This window comes from Diabrotica undecimpunctata, chromosome 7 (assembly GCF_040954645.1).
Source record: "Diabrotica undecimpunctata isolate CICGRU chromosome 7, icDiaUnde3, whole genome shotgun sequence".
Classification (NCBI taxonomy): Eukaryota; Metazoa; Arthropoda; class Insecta; order Coleoptera; family Chrysomelidae; genus Diabrotica; species Diabrotica undecimpunctata.
In genome coordinates this window covers 104,236,195-104,260,255 of record NC_092809.1, presented here as the reverse complement: position 1 = coordinate 104,260,255, position 24,061 = coordinate 104,236,195, and the positions used below count along the sequence as shown (strand labels likewise).

General features: G+C 32.0%; 1 protein-coding gene across 9 annotated transcripts in view; it reads right to left on the bottom strand.

Annotated features, from left to right (window-relative positions):
- The window catches only part of Slob (Slowpoke binding protein), a 244,998-nt gene that overhangs the window by 119,895 nt on the left and 101,042 nt on the right, over positions 1-24,061 (bottom strand). For 5 of the 9 annotated variants that reach the window (XM_072537937.1, XM_072537935.1, XM_072537933.1 and 2 more), the window contains exon 2: positions 3,548-3,977. The exons of 2 other annotated variants lie outside the window; for them this stretch is intronic. In XM_072537937.1, coding sequence (XP_072394038.1) covers positions 3,548-3,933 — 386 coding nt within the window. In that variant the 5' untranslated portion in view covers positions 3,934-3,977. Of the gene's footprint in view, positions 1-3,547; positions 4,023-24,061 lie in introns of those variants that run through there. 2 more of the 9 variants (XM_072537939.1, XM_072537934.1) reach the window with 2 other exon arrangements.

Below are 24,061 nucleotides of genomic sequence, written 5' to 3'. Positions count from 1 at the left end.
ATACCTATTTTGACCATTGTTATTTCATGATTTAAAATAGTTTTTTCGAAATTAAGTAGGCTACGACAATGAATTTGACGGAGAGTTCGTATTGTTTATTTATTAACAGCAGTCAAAACATTGTTAAGAAGTGTTGTATTATAATTCGAATTGAAGACTGCACTTTTTTCAATAGATATTAATATTGGTAATAATATTAGTAATTAATTTATCAGTACTAATAATTTGTGATGAGTATAGCAAATGCAGAATTGTATGATATGATTGGAGTTTATTTCGAATGTCACCAAAATGTATATTATATTCTGTAAGATATCCTGATAGGAGACATTATGGCAAAGAACTATTTGAAAGAAAGGCAAGAAGATTAAGTGAAAGGGGTGAAACTGGTAGTTTTCATCGTCCTTGTTTTAAACGACGTAGTAGAGGTATGACCGAAGATAATTCAATCAATGTCCTTGCTTTAATTCAACATAATCCACATATAAGTAGTCGGCACATCTCTATAGAGTTAAACATACCCAAAACTACTGTTCTGAGGATTTTAAAACATCACAGTTTGATCCGGTCCCGTTGAAAGTCTCTATTGTAAATCTCATGAACTCCCCCTTTACCTCCAGAGGTAGCAACTACTCCTATCTTATGCTAGCAGAATTTCGTCGAATCCGACTAACCCTGTATTTAATCTTCTGACTTCGCCAAGACCTGGACTCGAAATTTCGCCCAGATGTATACTTTCAATCCCACAGATCCTACAACCCTTGTGCCAAGACACAAAATTATCTCAAACAATTGCATCTATAAAATCAGAATCCTCGCCATGGTCTAGAACTCCTCCTTTTATAAACACTTCTCTCTGTAAATTTAATAAGCAACAAACAAATAATATCTTTTTTCGACAAGCTTTCAAAGATATTGTGAATACATCCCACTATGATAAGGTGCTTTATACCGATGCATCTTGAAACGCAGATGGAGTTGGCTGTTCTGTCACTACAGTTGATACAGTGCTGCGACAATACCGAATATCAACCGAATGTAGCGTATTTTCAGGAGAACTCTTTAGTATTTCAAAAGCTCTCTTTTAACAATCATCAAAGTGTAGCTCTGTGTACCGATTCCTTACCCGCAATTCATTCGTTAAAAAATATTTACAATCAACATCATTTAGTACAAAAAATATTAGAATCGATCTATCTTCTCACTTCCCGAGGGACTTCAATAACAATAATATGGGTGCCTTCTCATATCGGCATCCAAGGCAATGAGATGGCTGACAGTGTTGCAAAAGAAGCATCTACATCCAACTTACCTGTCTACAACATACAGCTCCAAGAAGACTTAAAATCAAAATTCAAAAGGAATATCCAAGATATGTGGCAGAAACTTTGGATCACCAAAAACACAAAGCTCAGAGAAATACAACCTAATGTTTACAGCTATTTATCCCTAGCATCTCTGAACAGAAAAGAAAAGATAGTAATACGAAGATTGAGAATAGGACACACACGTTTGACACACGGTCATCTTATGTCCTCTACAGACCAACAGTTATACTCTCACTGCAACGATATTTCTATCGCCGTCAAACACATCCTCACATAATGTCAGCACTACCAGGCCACCCGCATTGCCAACAATATAACCCATAGTCTAGAAGAACTTCTAAACTGTTCAAGCCGACTCAATCACAGGTTGGTTTTTCATATTATAAAGTGAACATTTAGGTCAGAAACTTGGAATTTCCTTTAAACTTTAGATCCAACTGTTATTTTAATATTCTGATAAAAACGGCAACACAGCGCTTTTATCCTTTTATCCGTTTCTGAAAAATACTTATACACGATTTATCTTGTGAAACAATTGTGGACTTTTCAAGGTTTTTTAAGTTTTAGTAAATATAGTGGTTTCTTTTTCACCAATATTTGTTGTTTGATTTTTTAGACTGCATCCTTATCACGTAGTTCTCCACAAAGCTTTACATGAGAGAGATTTTGATGCAAGGCTGCATTACTGCAATTGGATGTTAGGTCTGCTAGAAGAACAACCGCATATCATGTCAAAGATTTTGTGGACAGAAGAGGCTACGTTTAATAGTGCGGGTGGTGCTAATCTGCATAATATGCATTATTGGGCTGAAGAAAATCCGCACTGGATACATGAGGTGCAGGTTCAAGGTAGATGGAGTCTTAATGTTTGGTGTGGTATAGTTGATGAAAAGATCATAGGTCCATATTTCTTTGGTAGAACGTAAATGGCGAAACATTTTTGATAACAAGTTATCCAAATAAATGGATTGGAAGAGGAAGTATATTTTCGTGGCCAGCTAGATCTCCAGACTTAACATGTCTGAACTTTTATTTGTGGGAAAGATTAATAGATTTATTGTACCAAACTCGACCAACCACGCGAGACGACATGAAACAGCGCATTATAAACGCAATACATAGTATATCAACAGCTGAGATTGAAGCAGCTGTTACGTCTACCCGCGAAAGATTACATATTTGTGTGGACAACGATGAAAAACAATTTGTACATTTAATTGTTTAATACAGTTCCGTTATAATTTACAATAAATGGGTGTTTGGATTAAACATTAAAAAAAACAAATTTTAATTTTTTCTATTCGAAAGTACCCCCTACCTATGACAATTAAAACTAAATGCAATTGTTTTATAAAAGATATAAATTAATTTATCCACACTCTTTCTAATGACACTAATTTTGTTCAAATCGGTTGTTCCAAACCAAAGTTATAGGTATTTATCCACAAATACTTTCTCACTCTCCCCCACCCTTTATTTCAAAAAATAAAAAAAGTACCTGAACAACTTTGTACAGAATTTAGGGCTCTTTCTAGCTTACTTATTTAACACTTGGTATAATTGGGGATATTTCACAAAAAACTGGTTTTCAAATTTTTCTTCACAGGTTACGCCCCCTAGCGGTTAACCCAGAAACTTGATCATTATTTCCAGCGATTTCTCTTGACCACTTTTACTAAGAATTTTTTCTCCCAAAGTTATAACATAAATAGTTTCTGATTATATCCGAGAGATCGGCTTATTGGACCACCCGGTACATTATTTTATGATAACAGCTTAAGGTAAAATAGTACCTACGCTTACGTTAATGGTAGCAAAAACAATTTAAACCTCCTACACAGTCTAATAGAGAGAGGTCAAAATGTTTCTGCTTACGTGTATGTCTTTATGTTTCCTTTATATGTAAATAAAAGTTTACTCTACATGTAAATAACATTTATACAGTTTTAAAAACTAAAAGTTACAATTGTACCGGAGCCAGCCGAAGAATAATGAAATAATAGTTAAAATAAGCGTTATAAAAACAAAATAAATATTTTTTATAAACAAACATCAGTATTTGGCTTTTGATGATAATCTAAATACAATACCAACCCAAGATCACAAATAGGACAAAAATAGGTTCGTTAGGATTAAGTTAAAGTTGGATTAAATTTTCTTAAATAATAAAAAGTAATAAAATATTGATAATATAAAACAATAAATAAAAATTTTCATACCGCTTTCCAAAGAACATCTTGGCCAAGGAATCAGCTCGCTGGGGAGTCGCCCTCCCATCATCACTCTTAGTTTCAGAACTCTGACTTCTAGCTCTAAAAGCAGCTCTTTTATTCGCAGCCGATAACGTTGTGGGTGAAAACTCGGCAGCACTATGAGTTCTTCTAGTAACTCGTTTCTTCTTTTTCGTACTTCTCGATCTTGCTTGGTAGAACCTTTCGTGGCCAATCACATCCGGTTCCTTTTCTTGGTCTTCTTTTTTGTTGATATTTTGGTAGAGGTTAAACATGGTAAATGTGTTGAAGAATTTTAATAGAAACGTCGCGAACGATTTTCGTGGAGCGTCGTTTTGGTAAGAAAGTTTCCACTGTCTTCTTTTAAAAACCATAAAAACTGTTGGGCTAATCTTTTTAATCCAATTTTATTGTATGACTGGTAAAATAGTTACAAAGATAAAGCTATGGAATGAAAATTTTTTGTTGTGTTGCAGGAAATTTTGTAACTAGTTTGTGATACTTTTCAGCCAACTAATTTCAAAGCTGCTGTGGACAAAACCAAAAGAAAAAGAGAATCCAGAACAAATATGGATGAAAATTTATAGAGATATGATAAAATCAGCCAAACACAGTGCAGACGAAATTAAAAAAAGAAGAAAATATGGTTCGATGAAAAATATAGAAAAGAATTAGATGAGCGAAGTAAATTAAGACTAAGACTGCTGATATTAGGATCAAAAGATGCTGAAAGTAAGTACACTAAACAACGAAAAAATGTCGTTTATTAGGCTAGTATACAAAGCATTTTTTGCAAAAATTCTAGTTGCCATCTAGAACCCATTCAGACACAGTCTGAGGGTCAGAAGTAACACCTAGTGGGAGTCTTACGTTGCCATGTAGGCTATCTGAGAAATATTCAAACATCACAACATAATTTTAAATAAAATAAAAGACGTAATAAATCATGTACCATCTAAATGGTTTTTATCTAGGTATATAGTAGCTTGACTCATGTGCATCGAGTAACAAAACACTGACGATGGATTTTTTAGTTCGAAAACTTTCTGTGGTTACAAGCAAGTAGGTTTAAAAGTGCTCTCTCGGAAAAATTGTGAATTTGGGTATGTACACTTTATATTTAAATTAAAAATCTGGCAGACGCTATACCTATAGATGCAAAGAAGAGTTGGAGACGAAGGCGGTTCAGAAATATAATTCAATTCATATAATTAAGAGAAAAGTTTAAAAATCTTAAATTATTGTTTAAGGTTAAAGTGAAAGTTTTAGTATTATCATTTAAACAATGGTATTATCAATTTTAACATATTAACTTTTTATATTGTAAGCAACGTTTTTGTGACAAACAGTAATTACGGTTCGCTACAATAAAGGTGACCAAACACTAAAATCGACGGCAAAGTGGCGTTGGTGAATAAATATCGTTTTAATTTTCGGCTGTAAGAAAACTCGGAAAACGGGACTTACAACGAAAAGTAACTCGGTAGAAGTGACCCACATATAAACACCGATAAGGGTCGGAGATTCGACGGGTTGACTGGTCGACGACTCTTTTCGCGGTGTAGGACAGGGAAGGAGATAAACAGCGAAATAACAAGAAAAGTCCAAGGAAAATATTGTAAGAATGGACAGCGACGAATACTCTACAAATGAAGGGAGAAAAAGAAAAGGAGAAAATATAGATTTTTTTGTAAACAGCAAAAAAACACCAAGAAATCCTACAAAACGCCATACAACGGAATCTGAGAAATTAGACCAGTTATTAATATTGATGAAGGAAATAAACACAACTCAAAAGATATGAAGCAAGAACAGAAAGAAATAAAAACTAAAATAAGAGAAATTAAGGACCAACAAAACAAAACAAACGAAGCTCTACTAAAACTGACAGTAGAAAACGAACAATTAAAAAAAAAAGAAAATCAGGATATAAGAAAAGAGAATTCAGAAATAAGGAGAGAGTTACAAGAAATGAAAAAAGCAGTCGAAATAATCAAAAAAAATAGAAGAAAAAACAACATTGTAATGAATGGTCTAATAACGGATACAAATGAACCAAGCAGTCTAAAAGAAAGAATAAAAGGACTTTTTAATAAACATCTTCAAATTGACATTACACCTACCACAGTAAAAAAATTGGCGAGAATACATGCGTAATAGAACTAAGAAATAAAGAGGAAAAACACGAGATCATGGCAAAAAAATATAAACTAAAAAACATCGTAGGAGAGAAAGTATTCATCAATGATGACTTGACTAGAGAGGAGAAAGAAAAGCAGAAACACCTAAGAAATTTTGCAAAAAACGAAAAACAGAAAGGCAAAAACGTCAAAATTGGTTACAACAAGGTGTTAGTAAACCAAGAAGAATAGAGATGGAACAAAATAAAAAAGGAACTGAAAAAACATCCAAAAAACTAGAAAACTACACCCACAAAAGGAATATGGATAACGGAAAGGATCTGACAATGACGACCAGGGCGACGAATAGGAATAACGATAGGAAAAAGCACGATACAAAGGAGAAATAAAAATGGGAACATGGAACGTAAGAAGCATTAATGGAAAAGAGCTTGTAGAAGAAATAGGAGCTGATGCAAAGTAGAGAGCAAAAGAAGGCGTAGGGATAATAATTTCAACGAATAGACTACAATACGTTATAGAAGAAACGTATGTTAACCAGAGAATATTATTGCTAAAAGTGAAACTGATAGATGAGGAAATATGGACAATAATAACAGCCTACTGAGTAAATGAAGATGCAAAAAAGGAAGAGAAGGATAAATTTTTCGAGAAGCTCCAAATGCAAATTGACAATGGGATATATACAAATAAGAAAATATAATTGTAATGGAAGATCTAAACGGTAGAGTCGGAAATAATAACAATAAAATTAAGGAATGCATGGGAAAAGAAGTGGAAGAAATATTAAACAAAAATGGTAAAAGAATAATAGAAATAAGTATGGAGAATAAACTTGTTATAACAAATACAAAATTGAAACATAAAAAAGTACACAAATACACGAGAGTACAAGAAAGCAGAAGTGAAAAATCAATCATAGATTACTTTTTAGTAAGGAGCAACAAATGGAAAAGAGTACAAGGCACGAAAGTGAAAAGAGGCTCAGAGATTGGCATTGATCATCATTTAGTAATAATAAGAATGAGAACAGCAAAAGAAATGAAAGAAAAGAGGAGAAAGGTAGTAAATGAAAAAGTAAAAAAGCTACAACTTAAAAGAAGAAACATATAAGAAGATATTCCAAGAAAAATTAGACAATATTTTGAAAGGTAGGGCAAAAACTGAAAGTATAAAAGAAAAGTGGGAAAATCTAAAGACCAACTTAATCATAGCTGCTGAGGCAACTTGCGGGAAGACAAAAATAGTAAATAATAGCATGAGGAGAACTGAATGGTAGACGGACGAAATACGAAGGAAAGTAAAGAACAAAAAAGAAAAATGAAAGAGATATCTTAGTACAAAGCTCCGTGAAGATTATGAGCCATATAAAGAAAAACGAAGAGAGGTTAAAATAGCTGTGAAAGCAGAAAAAGAAAGGTCATGGGAAAAGTTTGGATCAAAAATGACAAAGAATTATAGAGAAAATCAAAAATTCTTTTATGGCGTATTAAAACAGATCAGACAAAAGAAAGAACACATGATGCCGAATATAAACGACAAGAATGGAAAGGTAATAACAGAAGAAAACCAAATAATGGAAAGATGGAGAGAACATTTTAAAGAGCTAACTCATACAGGAGGTAAGGATCATATCACCCCGGAAATGATAAAATTCATGGAAATAGAGGGAGTGGACAGCATGAAAAAACTAATGAATGATATCATAAAGAGAGCAGAAATACCACAGGACTGGAAGAAAGACATTATAATACCAATACACAAAAAGGACGACAAGAAAAACTGTAATAATTACCGAGGTATTACTATATTAAGTATTCCTGGAAAGGTATTCGCAAGAATAATAGAAACAAGAATAAAAACCCAAATAGAACCAACTATGGAAGATACACAATGTGGATTCAGGAAGGACAGAAGCACGCAAAACCACATATTCACAATAAGACAAGTAAGTGAGAAAGTAATCAATAAAAATAGAGAAATACATATATGCTTTACTGATCTGGAATAGGCGTTTGACAGAATATAAAGAAAGGACGTATGGAGGACATTAAAGGAAAGAGGAGTGGATAGGATAACAATTGATGTAATAAAGGATACGTACAATAATAATACAAATACGGTGAGAACCAACAATTATAATTTCAAATAAGAGAAAGACACACGCAATACAATTAAATGGAAAACAACTAGAACAAGTGGAGCATTTTAAATACCTAGGAGCAATAATTGAATTAAACGGTAAACAAGGCATGGAAATAAATGAGAGAATGAGACGAATAGGAATCTTATTTAACACTATGTAAACAACATTTTTGGGGAAAAAAGAAATACCGCAGAAGGAAAAAACGGCAGTCGTTAAATCAGTAGTTAGACCTACAATCATGTATAATAGCGAGTCATGAACATTGACTTGGAGACAAAAATCTCGAGTCAATGCTATAGAAATGAGGTTTCTGAGGAAAATAGCAAACAGAAAGGGGACAGACAAAATACGAAATGAAACAATCAGACAAAACCTAAAACTAGAACCAATAAATGAAAAAATATTAGAGGGGCAACTAAGATGGTTCGCGCACGTGTGTAGAATGTCGAATGAAAGATTAACAAAACGAGTGTTTTGTTAATCTTTTTGAAAAGCATGGAGACAACAGTGCAAAACTTAACTCCACCAGCCTTACACCTAACGGTAGAAAGGCTTAGGACTAAGTAAGTAAGTAAGTAAACTGTTTGTGATTTTAAATAAACTTTTGTGATTGATGATATACAGGGAACTACAGAAATTTCATTTTCCTTGTGCCTTTTTTAAAACTTTACTGGTAGATAAGAAATTGCCTCTTCCTGTTCCATGCAATTTTGAGAGAATAAGTCGTGACTGGACTAAAGCAAAGTGTCTACTATTCCAAGTGCCTATGGTCCGGAGAGAAACTACCGATCATGTAAGTTACTACTATTTTTGCATGGTCAATACAACGGGTGTTACCAAGAAAAAAGTACAGTATCAGTTATCCAAATATTTTGTTTGTTGTTTAACCTATGACTAACTCTAAACAAATCTTACTTTCAGTATTTTAAGATTTTGGCTCATCTCCTGGCAGTAAAAAGATGATAATGAGATATCAGAGATAGCGAACAAGCAAATACTCATCAGCATTTGGTGAAACATCGTCAACTCCTCAGAAGTTTCATCAAGCTGAACTGAATGATTTTGTGCGTGATTTGTCTTCTTTGAGACAGATACTAAGTTGTTAACCTCCAGTTACAGGAAAAAATATATTTGGGTACTCTGCAAACGGACTTAAAGATTTTTTTATTTATTTTCAAAAACTAAGTAGTTTCTTTACTGCTACAATTTTTAAGGTGTTTTAAGATATTTAGATGTCACGTCTTACAGCAATCCAAAAGAATGACGATTTGTAAGATATTTGTAAGCAAAGATTGAAATTTGTGGTATTTGCACTTAACAAGAATAAAAATTAATGGCTAAGCAAATAAGAATAGATTCTTGGATTGCCAACGGCTTAACAAATCATGTCCAAGAGTCAGAGGGTCATTCCACTGATAGAACAGTTGTCTGAATTCCATTTTACACAACATATTTTACGTATAATCCCGACTTAACAGCCCATGCAGGATCGGCAATTATAGTCAGATCATCTGTTTAACATAACATTTTACAAAGTTATTCCACACTTAAAATGTAGAGCACTTCTAACTCACACGACTAACTACAACTAAACGTAGAAATCTACATCGATAATTACACAAACAATTTATTTTTTTATCCACAGGACAACCAATATACTGGCCAGCAGATAACAACAAAATTCCAGATCTAGATTTTGCAATATTTAAAGGTTTATAAAGTGATATATGGTTAAATGTTTAAATAAATGAAGTTCAATCAAATAAAAGGCAAATATTGAGCACAGTATTTTAACTAGGGTTTCTATTAAGGGACTTGGTCAAGATATAATAAAAAACTGTGCTCGATATTTGCCTTTTATTTGATTAAAGTTCATTTAAACTTAAGGTTCATTTAAAAAATATTAATCAACAGCCATTAATAATATATAACAAAAAAAATAAACTGGGAACAATTTGAAAACATAATTAACCACAATATAACGTTAAATCGCCAAATAAAAGACTAAAAACGCTGTTTGGGAATCTACTCCTATAAATAAAAAGGGTAAAGCCTGAAAACAAAAATATGCCATTACATATCAAACAAATTGTAGTCGAAAAAAGAATAGCGCGTGCAAAATGGCAAATGTCCTGTAATCCACTCGATAATACACAGCTTGATAGACTAACATATCAGCTAACGTCAACGCTAAATCAAGCTCGTAATGATCCATTTAATTTTTATATTAACAATATTTCTCCAGATGACCACTCTATATGAAGAGCAACTAAAAAATTCAAGAAACCTACACTACCAATTCCTCCAAGAAGAAAACCTGATAGAAGTTGGGAGCAAACTGACAATGAAAGGGCTAATGTAAATGCAGAATATTTAAAAAGTATATTTACTACAAATTTAGGTCAAAACAAAAATGATTTTTTAGAGAATATCTAGATGCATCCTATTAACTATCAGCTCCAATAAAAGCATTCTACCCATTCGAGGTTCGCAGAATAATAATGAGTACCAAATCTCACAATGCCCCCAGGATACGATTTAATCGATGGGAGAATCCTAAAACATCTACCCAGGAAAGTAGGTCTCATGCTTACTATAATCGTCTGATAAGCTTGTTACCTTTGATGTCCATCATTTTTGAAAGAGTCCTGCTAAATAGAATACCCGAAAATCTGTACGACTCGAGACCTTAATATTCGAATATCAGTTTGGTTTCCTTCAAAAACATTTAACAATTTAACAGTGTCGTAAAATAGTAAATAAAATCAAGAAAAGTTTGAAAGAAAAGACTATGTGTGCCTCAGTATTTCTCGATATTCAGAAGGCTTTTGATAAAGCCAGGCACAGCGGTTTGCTATATAAATTAAAATATTTACTGCCTAACGATATACACCTTATCCTGAGTTCCTATATTAACGTTCCAAGTAAAAATCAATAATGATTTCTCAATCTATCACTCAATCCAATCCAGAGTTTCTCAGAGAAGTGTCCTCGGTACCTTCCTGTAACTAATCTTTACTGCTGACGTACCTATTATAGATGACGTTACAGTGGCGACTTTTGCCGACGATACAGCCGTTTTAGTTTCAAACAAAGACCCAGACAAAATTACTTGCATACATTAGAGAATTGGTTGACAAAATGAATAATTAAAGTCAATAACGAAAAATCAGCCCAAATCACATTTACAACAAAAAGACGCACGTGTTCACAAGTTAGTCTAAACAATAGCCTCATTCCTGCTAGAGACTTTGTGAAATATCTTGGCTTGCATTTGGATCGACAGCTGACCTGGAAGCAACCATTAACGCCAAAAAAACTCAGTTCAATATAAAATTAAAACAAATGAATTGGTTACTAGGCAAAAGTCACAACTGTCATTGGGAAACAAAATATTACTTTTCAAAGTCATACTACAACTAATATGAACTTACGGCGTAGAGCTCTGGGACTGTAGCAAGCCTTCAAACACAAATATTTTGCAGACCCTTCAATCGAAAACACTGCGTATGATAGCTAACGCCCATTGGTATGTGAGCAATGCAACCATCCACAATGGCCTAGGAACACCAACTGCAAAGGATGTCTTATCACTTCACGCCAACAAGGCCAAAATTCTAAATTCAACGCACCACAGTCAAATTATCAGGGAATTAAATTCGCGACCTATGGAGGAACGAAGACAGAATAGGACTTAACCAGAAGACCTGGTTACATAGGTAAAAAAGGGGAATGTTATATAGGTTACATGTCCTGTCGCTGGACGGTACCCATGTCAAGTCAATATTGTCATCACATTTACTAATTACTCAATGTACTGTTTATGAGTGGATTGTAAACATGCATTTAAAAAATAAAATAAAAAAAAATTTGCTCTTGCAAATATATACATTAGTTCTAATAGGTTATTCAGAGCACATACAAGAGAAATTTAGTGATACAAAATCAGTAGTTAATTTTTTTTCAATTTTAGAACCATATTATTTCTGCACATGAATAAATACAGCTGGATTAGAACAGGGCGGATCTATTTTGAGGTTTATGTGAGAGATGGTATTTTGATTTAAGCAAAAAAATAGCCCGGGAATATTAATAAAAAAGTTCAAATAATTAAAAATGACTAAAAACATGTTTTTTTCCAATTTAATTGATTATAACTTTAAACCTATTTATTTTGAAGCAAAGTCGTAATAAAATACAAGAGCAATAATTGAATTTCATATAAGAGATGACTGGTTAAAATGTTTTAATTTATTACCATTGTTGCAAAATATAAATAACTACAGAAAAGGGGGAAAACAAGCCTGTTATTATTCAATGTCTTTCAACTACTTAGATTGCATTTAGGGCCTTCGTAATTCGCTTAGAAAATTCACATAATATAGTTAAACAGTCCACTAAATTTCATTAAAATTAATTTAATAGATTTTGCATAATAATTTTGCAATCTAAATAAAAAATAATTTTAGCACGCAATGTCAGTTTATTAAGATCCTAGGCGCAAAATTTCGGGTCAATGCTTTTTAAATGCATTAATTTTTTTCGAATCCTGAGAAAACTGATAAATATTTCTGGAAACTCATAGTTAGAACTCTTTCAACAATACTCAATATTAATTAATATTAAAGTATTTCATTTAGTAAAACTGGTTAAAAACTAAGTAGTGTGTGAACTTCGGCAGTAAAGAGGTAGTAAACTTATGGGAGAAAATCTTTATAGTGCTACCTTCAAGTCAACCGAGTGAACGTTACGTGAGTACCAAAAATCACTTCATGGTATTTATATTAATATTAATATAACCTATAACGTTCCGAAGAAATAGAAACAAATTCAGTTTCGGGTCAAAATATCCACACCGGTTTTCGAACCGGTGATAGGGCCGGACTTATAATTGTCCATCACATTACATTTCGAACATTTGTACTAATGGTAGTGGTATTTTCTGGAGGTTGACCACAGTTTAAAGAAGAAGAAAAAAGAAGATATCCAGCTTCTTGACAGGTGACTAGGCGCGTATCACTGTTTTTTTCTGTGCCGTGTTGATCACAAGTGTTCTCCGAATATTTGTTATAAAAAGTGTTCAAAATGCCAAAAAGGTTCTCAGAGAAGGATAGTGTATCCCGGAAGAGGCGTAAATATGAAAAGTTACAAACAGATATTATATTGGTTGTCTCAATTAGGGTGCTTTTAGGTAGCCCAAAGTAAGGCAGAATAAATAATTAACGCCTTAACAAAAACTAGAGCAGCGGGTACTTTTTAGTAGCCCAGTAAATCTTTATGATTATTTGACCTGCTCCCATTTCTCATAGGTACTTTACAGTAGCCCAAAAGTTTAGAAAAGAAATAGATTTTATTTAATTACCTTTGTACATTTTACCTGGTTTTTACTTTACAACCAAAACAAGTTTACATACTTTTTTACTTTCAATACTAAATTTTTTGTTTGGTATTGTTAAAAATATTAAAGTCCTTTTTATTCATTGAATTTTAGATGAGGAGAGGCAAACTGAAGGTCAAAATAATATTATAGAAACCATTATGGAGGTGCATAGCCCTCCAGCCTCGCTAAATAATACAGAAAATGATATAGGATATGTTATACATTCTACACGCTTTTTTGGAAAAAAGATATTAAATTGGTTGTCTCAATTAGGGTGCGTTTAGGTAGCCCAAAGTAAGGCAGAATAAATAATTAACGCCTTAAGAAAACTAGAGCAGCGGGTACTTTTTAGTAGCCCAGTAAATCTTTATGATTATTTAACCTGCTCCCATTTCTCATAGGTACTTTACAGTAGCCCAAAAGTTTAGAAGAGAAATAGATTTTATTTAATTACTTTTGTACATTTTACCTGGTTTTCTCTTTACAACCATAACAAGTTTACACACTTTTTTAACTTCAATACTAAATTTTTTGTTTGGTATTGTCAAAAATATTAAAGTCCTTTTTATTCATTGAATTTTAGATGAGTAGAGGCAAACTGAAGGTCAAGATAATATTATAGAAACCATTGTGGAGGTGCAGAGCCCTCCAGCCTCACTAAATAATACAGAAAATGATATAGGTTATGTTATACATTCTACACGCTTTTTGGAAAAAAGATATTATATTGGTTGTCTCAATTAGGGTGCCTTTAGGTAGCCCAAAAGTAAGGCAGAATAAATAATTACCGCCTTAACAAAAACTAGAGCAGCGGGTACTTTTTAGTAGCCCAGTAAATCTTTATGATTATTTGACCTGCTCCCATTTCTCATAGGTAGGTACTTTACAGTAGCCCAAAAGTTTAGAAAAGAAATAGATTTTATTGAATTACAGTTAAATCCTGAGATCTTATCTGCAATAAAAGATAGAAGTAAAATTAGGGAAGATAAGTACTTGCAATCCATGCAAACAATTTTAGCGGCAAGTATTATGGCTCTTTACAAACCAGAGCAGAATAACCAAGAGGTCATATTAAAGGTAAATAAGAAATTAGCATGTAATGTGGCTAACTATATTGAAAACTGGAAAAAGGATACTGCGTACAACAAAGTTTTAAGTTGGGTCCAAGGTTTTAATATTTTATTTAAAACAACGCCCTCTCAAGAGAGAGCACCAAAAGTTTTGATAGACCCAAATGAGTCATATGACTTAGCTATAAAACAATTACTTGGGAAAGGAGTTATTTCTCCCTCTTCATATACACAGGGGCAATTTCTTTCTTCATATTTTCTAGTGCCCAAAAAGGAAGGGAGTCACAGATTTGTTTTGAATTTAAAACAATTAAACTGCTTTATAGAAGCTCCACATTTTAAGCTGGAAGACTATAGGTCAGTTCTTAAGCTTATTTTCAAGGGTTGTTTTATGGCAAAGGTAGATATAAAAGATGTCTATTTTGCTATACCCGTTCATAGAAATTCTAAAAAATATTTAAAATTTGAGTACAAAAATATTCAGTATCATTTTAACTGCTTACCATTTGGTTTGAATATCTTGCCTTTTATATTTACAAAGACTTTGAAACCAGCTCTAAATAATCTAAGAACAAGAGGTTTTACTTCTGTCATTGTTTTTAGATGACACTTTACCAATTTCAAAATCATATTTAGAATGTAAAGAAAATATTGCTGAAACATGTTCTATGTTTTCCCGCTTAGGCTTTACTATACATAAAGAAAAAAGCATACTTTCACCCATGCAAAGTATAACTTTTCTTGGTTTTACGTTTGATTCCAGAGAAATGATATATTTTGCACCTGCTGACAAAAAAGAAAAGATTGTTAATAGAATTCAGACAATCAAAAATAAAAGTACATATAGGATAAGATCATTTGCAGCTTTAATAGGTCAGTTGGTAGCGATTTGTCCTTCAGTTAAATATGGTAGATTATACTTAAAAAAGTTTAGAAAGGGAAAAGTGGCTTGCTCATTCTAAAACTAATAGTTATAACACTAAAATGACCATACCTAAATACTTGGAAAACTATTTCAATTGGTGGTTAAATAACATACCAATTAGTAAGCAAAATATAAAAGAATCAAATTATGTACTTGAAATATTTTGTGATGCATCTCTTTTAACCTGAGGGGCATGCTGTAATGATAACAAAACTCATGGTTTTTGGAGTTAGGAACAGCAGAAACTACATATAAATGCACTTGAGTTACTGGCAGCATATAATGGCTTGAAATCCTTTTCCAAGGGATATAGGAATTGTAACATTTTGCTAAGAATAGATAATACAACAGCGGTGTATTGTATTAACAAGATGGGGAGTGTGCAGTACTCTAATCTAAATAGCATTTCTAGAGAAATTTGGCAATATTGTGAAAAGAGAAATTTAAGAATATTTGCATCTTATATCAGTACAAAAGAAAATATTATTGCTGATTCAGAGTCAAGATCTTTAAAAATAGAAACAGAGTATTCTTTAAGTGATAATTGTGTTAATATAATTTTTTGAGCAGCTTCATATTCCAGATATAGATTTATTTGCCACATATCTTAACAAAAAATGTGCAGGGTATGTGTCTTGGAAACTTGACCTCGGATCGGAAAAGGTTGATGCATTCACTCTAAACTGGCAGGGATTAAAATTTTATGCTTTTCCACCTTTTGTTATTATTCCATGAGTTTTAGAAAAAATAATATGTGACAAAGCCATTGTGGATTGTGGTAGTACCAGAATGGCCAAGTCAGCCTTGGTACCCAACCTTTAATAAGCTGGTATCAGGCAAAAAGATAATTTTAGGACCTGATAAAAATTTAATCTTGAACCCTTTTAGGCTTCCATATCTGGAACACCAACGTCTTACCCTGGCTGCCGTATGTTTATCGGGCAAGCTGTTTTAAGAAAAGGCATTCCTGAGGATTATATCACAATTATGACTGCATCTATTACAACAAAAACACTAAATTTGTATAATACTGTTTTCAAGAGATGGTGGAGGTATAGTATAGAAAAAAAAAATATAGACCCTTTTGCTTATGAATTATCAAATATTATTAATTTTATTAAATCTATAGTAGATCAGGATTACACTTATAGTTCTATAAACATTCACAGACCTGCATTGGCGTTGATAATAGATATTCCAGAAAATCATGAAAACATTTTTAAAAAATTTTACAAAGGTATATATAACCTCAAACCTTCATTGCCCAAATATCAATTTATTTGGGACCCTCAACCAGTATAAGTTTATTTAGAAACATTATTTCCTCTCACAGGCCTTTCCATGAAGGAACTTACTTACAAACTTGTAATGTTAATTGCTCTTACTTCAGCACACAGGTTGCAAACCATATCCCTAATAAAAATTCAAAATATTCTCATTGATCAAGATAAGATTGAGATTCTGATACCAGATAGGATAAAAACTTCGTCAAAAATAAAAATCAACCTGTTTTAAGATTTCCATATTTTAAGGAAAAACTACAGTTGTGTGTAGCATCGACTTTATGCCAGTATTTAGAGATTTCTAAAAACATTCGTCCTCAATTGGAAGACAAGATGTTTATAACTATAAAAAAAAAACATATAAAGCACTACACAGACATTGAGTAGATGGCTAAAAGATATTTTAAAATTATGTAATATAAAAACCAATATTTTTAAAGGGTATAGTGTTTGGCATGCATCTATCTCAGCAGGGGCTAGGGCTGGATTAAATATAGAAACTATTAGGGAGACGGCAGGATGGACAGAAAATTCTCAAGTATTCAATGTTTTTTATAATAACTTTAGCAAAAGATTACGGGCTCTTTACAAAAGCTATATTATCTGGTTAGTCCATGTAATTGTATATACATTTTGGTTTTGTTTAATTCTGTTATGAATTTTGTAATTATATGTGTAGGTTTAATATTTATGACATAACATTAATTTTCTTATTATTATTTTTTCGTACCTGGTTAAAGGTACACATATTATGTACTTAAAATATAAACATTACCCTTAATTGTTGTAATATGTTATCCACTTTTGTAGTTCCTAATAAAAAATAAATAAATTAAATGTGTGAATTATTATTTTTGGGGGATGGCAATATAATTTTGTTTATTTATATCGCACAATATTGTCTAATCTTTCAACAGCCTACCATTAGTACAAATGTTCGAAATGTAATGTGATGGACAATTAATTGATTGGTTGACTTACCTGTTAAGGAAGGACAATCATAATTGTCCTATCTTACATTTCGAACATTTGTACGCTCCCCCCCATTGATTCTTTAGAACCCACCCATTTATTGTGCGATCAAAAAAAAAAAAAAAAAAAAAACAGTGATACGCGCCTAGTCACCTGTCAAGAAGCTGGATATCTTCTTTTTTCTTCTTCTTTAAACTGTGGTCAACCTCCAGAAAATACCACTACCATTAGTACAAATGTTCCAAATGTAAGATAGGACAATTATGATTGTCCTTCCTTAACAGGTAAGTCAACCAATCAAATAATTAATCAACCATGACTTCGAATAAAACTATGAATACTACTCACACTTTATCTCACGTCTCATATTCTAGTGTTGTCAACACATTTAAAGATCCAACAAAAGAACAAGCTATAATACTTTCCAGTATTGAAGGAACTAAAGTTCATGACTATATCATCGCCTTTGGTTCACTAGTTGGTCCACGTAACGTATCCTTCGCTTCCAGAATTGCCAACAATAGAATATGTCTATATCTATCATCTAAAAATGCAGTCGATTCACTACTACATTCCCACAAATATGTTAATATAAAAGAAACTCAAGTAGAAATAAGAAGACTTATCTCTCCAGCTCAAAGACTAGTCATATCAAATGCTTGTCCTACTGTTCCAAACTCGTTAATTGAACAAGAACTACATCAGATGGGTATAAACTCCGTCTCAAAAATGACTTTTCTAAGAGTAAATATGCCTAAAAGCGAATACAATCATGTCTTGAGTTTTAGAAGGCAAATATTTATTACACCTTTAGACAATATATCTATTCCTGATTCTTTCATTATCTCTTATGATAATACCAATTATCGTTTATACCTTTCTATAGAAGGATTTAACTGTACAAAATGCAGGACTATTAGTCATCAGGAAGCTGAATGCTCTAACCAAGCAAACCCCACTACTTCTAATGTACACTCAGAAACTTCTCAAAATATATAACCTACAGTAAATACATCTAATAACCAAACAGAACTACAATAGTTCTGACAAACCTAATTCATCCACTGCTAGTGCACACCCAGAAACTTTTCGAAACACATTAATTACAATAAAATCAACTAATAACCAAACAGAACAAATTATGGAAACTGACAATAACCTGACAGGATCCATAAGTAATAGAAGTGAAACATCTTCCTTAAAAACGCCAACATCATCAACCTCAAACAACATCAGAAATCCTACTCCAGTAGAAATAACACCAAATCCAATTAATACAAAAACTAATCAACCTAATCAACTAAAAAGGTTCATCTCATCTTCTGCAGACACTAACGAAAACACCCCACAGACCGATTCACAGATATTTACTTCTCCTGTAGTAAGCAAACCAAAAAAAAAATTAAAAAAGTCAACCAGAAATTCCCGCGAATAACTTTTACTTTCACTAAAGTCAATTAAAGACAAAATAGAAAACAGATCACCACCGTTTATCCTAAATTATAATGAAATATGTGACTTTCTAGAAAATACAATATATGCCAAACACCCTAAAATAATTTCAAAAGATTACTCGAATTAAACTACCGAGCTAATTGAGATCCTTAATTTTGTTCACGCTTATACCCACAATTCAAAATTAAAAAATAATATAACTAGATTAAAAAAGAAACTAAAGCCCAATCATATTTCTCCCGCAGAAGAAACAGATGAACAATTATCTCAGGCAGAATTCTAAGATGTCCAATTCCTTTATTTTACAGTGGAATCTTAATGGGTTTTATACCCATTTGGAACAGTTAAAACTATTAATAAATGAATTCCATCAAAGATCCTATGTCCAAAGATCCTATGCCCAAAGATCTTATGTCTTTAAGAAACTCTTTTTAAACAAGTTAATATAAATCTTCGAAATTATCAATGTTTTCCAAAAAACAGAGTAGCACAACATGCCAGTGGCGGAGTAGCTATCTTCATGCTCTAACCCACTGACTGTGAAACACATCCTGCTTGATTGTTCTCAATTCAATGAAAAAAGAAGATCCACGGATTCACAGATGATGATCTCAAGACAGTTTTCAACTAAAAATTTTGACAGTGTTGAGCTATTTAAGAGACATCAAGTTATTAAATTTTATTTAATGTAATATTTCATGTATTTGTTATATCCACTAATAACCCTGCTCGGTTGATGTGGTTTTGTGTTTAAATAAATAAAAAAAAAATCTGAAAAATTTAAACGCATAATGAAAGATTACATTATTACCGAGGTCCCTTATTAAAGTCCCCTAGAATCAACAAAAAGTTTCTTTGAATGAGATATTTGAAATTAAAAATCACACTTAATTTTTTTTTCTTTTTTCCTGTAACTTATTAAAATATACATTATAGTGTTTATATATGTATATTAAAATATACATGACAAGTTTTCAGGGACTTTCGGCCCTCAGTGGTAATGTCTTCTTTCGTTCTGCGTTTAAATTTTTCAAAAATACCCATTGGTTTTCTCAGGATTCGAAAAAAATTAAATGCATTTAAAAAGCATTGACCCGAAATTTTGCGCCTACGCTCTTAAGCGAAACCTAATGGTGAGGTAAATTTCCGATATTCTATATTTTTATGTTTTTCATATTTTAGACTAATTAGGAAGATGTAAAAATTAAATTAACGGAAACTACTGTAAAAGATTTATGTCCAGCAATGGATATAAATGAGTTTAATTGGATTTTTAAAATATAGTTATAGCTATACTAAGAGTAGACATATATATATATATATATATATATATATATATATATATATATATATATATATAAATACAGAGGAAACCAATACAAACCTAATCATATGCTATGGACCAGATGAAAACGCAATAAAAAACGAAAAGAATGAATTCTGGGACAAATTACAAAAAGTGATAAATGATTGTACAGAGAAAATTGTGATCACAGGAGACATAAACATTAGAGTGGGGAAAGAAGCAGAAAAATGGAACAATGTCATAGGACCTTATGGGGAGGAAAAACTAAACAAAAATGAAAAATTACTACTCGAATTCTGTCTAGACAATAACCTGGTGATTATGAACACACTCTTCCAACATAAAAGGATACACAAGATCACAAGAGAAGTCAAATCAAGAGACAATCAATTATAGACTATACTATAGTGCAAAAAACAGAGAACTGGATAAGAGACGTAAGGGTGATAGGGAGTTAAGAAATTGGTAGTGACCACTATCTACTAGAAACCACATTCAAAAGCAAAAGAAAAGAAATAAAAAGAAATAAGAACATTAACAAGAAAACACAAAGAGATAATAAAAATTTATAAACTAACGGAAGAAACAACGAAAATAATATCATCAGAAGGGCTAGAGAAACAGATACACAATGAACATGAAATATCAAAAACAATAGAAGAAGAATGAAAAAAATTTAAAAATCCGATGATAAAAACAGCTAAATCAATATGTGGAACTATACGAAATAACAACTAAGGGAAACGAACATCTTAGTGGAACGATGAAGTGAACAGAGAAATAAAAGAAAAGAAAAAATTATGGAAAGAATACATACATACAAAACACAACAAAAATATGAAAATTATAAGAAACAAAGAATAAAAGGTAAAGAGATAGTTAAGAAAGAGAAAAAAAAAGTTGGGAAAAATTTGGAGAAAAAATGGAAGAAAACAGCACAGAAATCGTAAAATTATTTTATAGAATACTGAAAAACCTAAAAAGCAACAAATGAACGAAACTAAAACAAGTAATAAACAAGAAAGGAACAATAATAAACGACGATAAGGCAATAATGGAAAGATGGAGGGAACATTTCCAGCTGACACTGAATGGAAATCAAGCGAATACAATAGGGAAGGAACGCCACATCAAGAGAGGAGCCATAAGAAACACTTAAAATCCAGAAACTATAGAAAAAGAAGAACTGGAAAAAGCAATAAGAAAGATAAAGATTGGAAAAGCACCAGGAAGCGATGAAGCAACACCAGAAATGATGAAATATATAGGAGTAAAAGCAAAAGAAAAATTGTTATACATATATAACCTAATATAGAAGAGAAAAGTAATACCCAGAGAATGGACAAATGCAGTAATTATACCTATATACAAGAAAGGAAACACAAGAGACTGTAAGAACCCTAGAGGTATATTACTACTATGTGTAGTAGCAAAAGTACACGAAACCGTAATAGAAAGAAAAATCAGAAAATAAATAAAACATAAATTAGAGGACGTACAAAGTGGATTCAGGAAATGACACAATACACAAGAGCATAATATTCACCATGCAACAAGTAATAAAAAAAGCCTTAAAGAGAAATAGAGAATAGGTAAAAGAAATAAATTAGACTTACTCACAATCAATTTAATTTTACTACCAAAACGACCGGTTTCGCTTTATAAAATTTGCAGAGCATCTTCAGATCAAACGGTAAAAAGTAAATTAAATCATGCCGGTACAAGAATTTTTAGATAATGATTCGTGATACATAGTTTAGACTATCCTGTATTGCTGATAATGGATGATCTTCGGTTAATGTTGTAACTGTCTGACAATTAACGAGGAAGTTTCTTGAGGGGAGCGATATTAACAAATGAAATAGGAGTAAGGTATATGTGATTGTTTGTTAAATAAAAGTGATGTTTTATATTATTTAAAATATTAAATGTCTTTGACTTGTAATTATTGTACACCCACAAAATAGTACAACTAATTTCATTTATTGTCACATAACTGTCCTCTTACTGTAAAAAATTTCAATAAATTAACACACATTTCTAAAATATATCTCTTGAATAAATATAAACAACTTTAATAATTAAAATAATATAAAAACATCACTTTCATTTATCAAACAATCACATATACCTTACTCGTATTTCATTTGCCAACATCTCTTCCCCCAAGAAACTTTCTCGTTAGGTGTCAGACAGTTACAACATTAACCGAAGATTACCCATTATTAGCAATACAGGATAGTTTGAACTATGTATCACGAATCATTATCTAAAAATTCTTGTACCGGTATCATTTAATTTACTTTGTACCGTTTGACCTGAAATTTTAAAAAGCAAAACCGATCGTTATGGTAGTAAAATTAAATTGATTGTGAGTAAGTCTTATTTATTACTTTTACCTATTTGTAATGGACTCACAGATGCAACATATTCATGATTAGAAATAGAGAAATATATGAGCTTTATAGACATGGAAAAAGCATTCGACTCAGTTAAAAGAAAAGATATATGGGAAAGCCTAAAGAAGCATGAAAGTGAAGAACTGATAGAAGCAACAAAGAGTATATACATGAAAACAACAAATACAGTAAGGATGTTAAATATACAGTTAGAACCATTTGAAACAACACAATGAGTTAGACAAGGGGGAAGTCTCAGCCCAGTGCTATTAATAAATGTAATATATGAGATAGTGAAAGAATGTAAAAAAACATTTAAGAAATACTGCATCGGTTGAAATAGAATGCAAATGATAAACGCTGAGATGTGTATATTTGCAGACGACATAGTATTAATTGCGGAAACAGCAGAAAAACTGAAATACAACTTAGAGAAACGGAACCTAGAAGCAAGCAAATACAACTTAAACGTAAACAAAGAGAAGACCCAGATAATAAAAATATCAAGAAATCAAGGAACGGAAGATCAAATAGTAGTAATGATAGACCAACAAAAAAATAATACAGACAAATTCATACAAATACTTAGGAACAGTAATCAACAACAAAGGAGATATCGAGGACAATCTTAAAAACATAATGGAAAACACAGGAAAACTATTCCAATCCTTAATGACAAAGAAATATTAATAAAGACCAAGATGACAATATACAAAACAATATATAGCCCTACAGTGACATATGGAGCAGAAATATGGATATTAAATAAAAGACATCAGAGCAGAATTCAGGCAGCAGAGATTTAAGACATCAGAAGGACGATCGGAGTAAAAAGAACTGATAGAATCAAAAATGAAGAAATAAGAAAAATACTTCTAATCAAACCGATACTCAACTTAATCAAGGAGAAAAAATTGGCATGGTTCAGAAATCTAACCCGGATAGACAATAATAGACAAGTGAAAAGAGTGTGGGACGCAAACGAATAGGGAAGAACACAAGAGGAAGACACAATAAAGAAGAGAACAGTGACATCTCTCAGATACTGCAGAGTAAGGGTAAGACTTGGCAGGAAGCAACACAGATGGCATCCAATAGGAAGGAATGGAAAAAGTTCGTTAACAGCTAGGACACCTCAGAAGATTGTAAAATATTGTAATTTAATGAATTGGATTATAAACGGCCCAACATCCAAAGGTACAAATGGGTCTACTGATTAAGTAAGTAAGTAAAATATAGTTGATATTTTAAATTATTGCAAATGGATTCATTTAGGTCTTCACGACTTTGGAGCTAAATCCATAAATAAATAAATGGAATTTGTTATAATTTCCTTATTTTGTAGATTAACTTTGTTACACATTTTCGCAAGACTTCCATGTGTTATTATTAGACGTTGTTACTGCGTACCTGCTTAAATAAAAT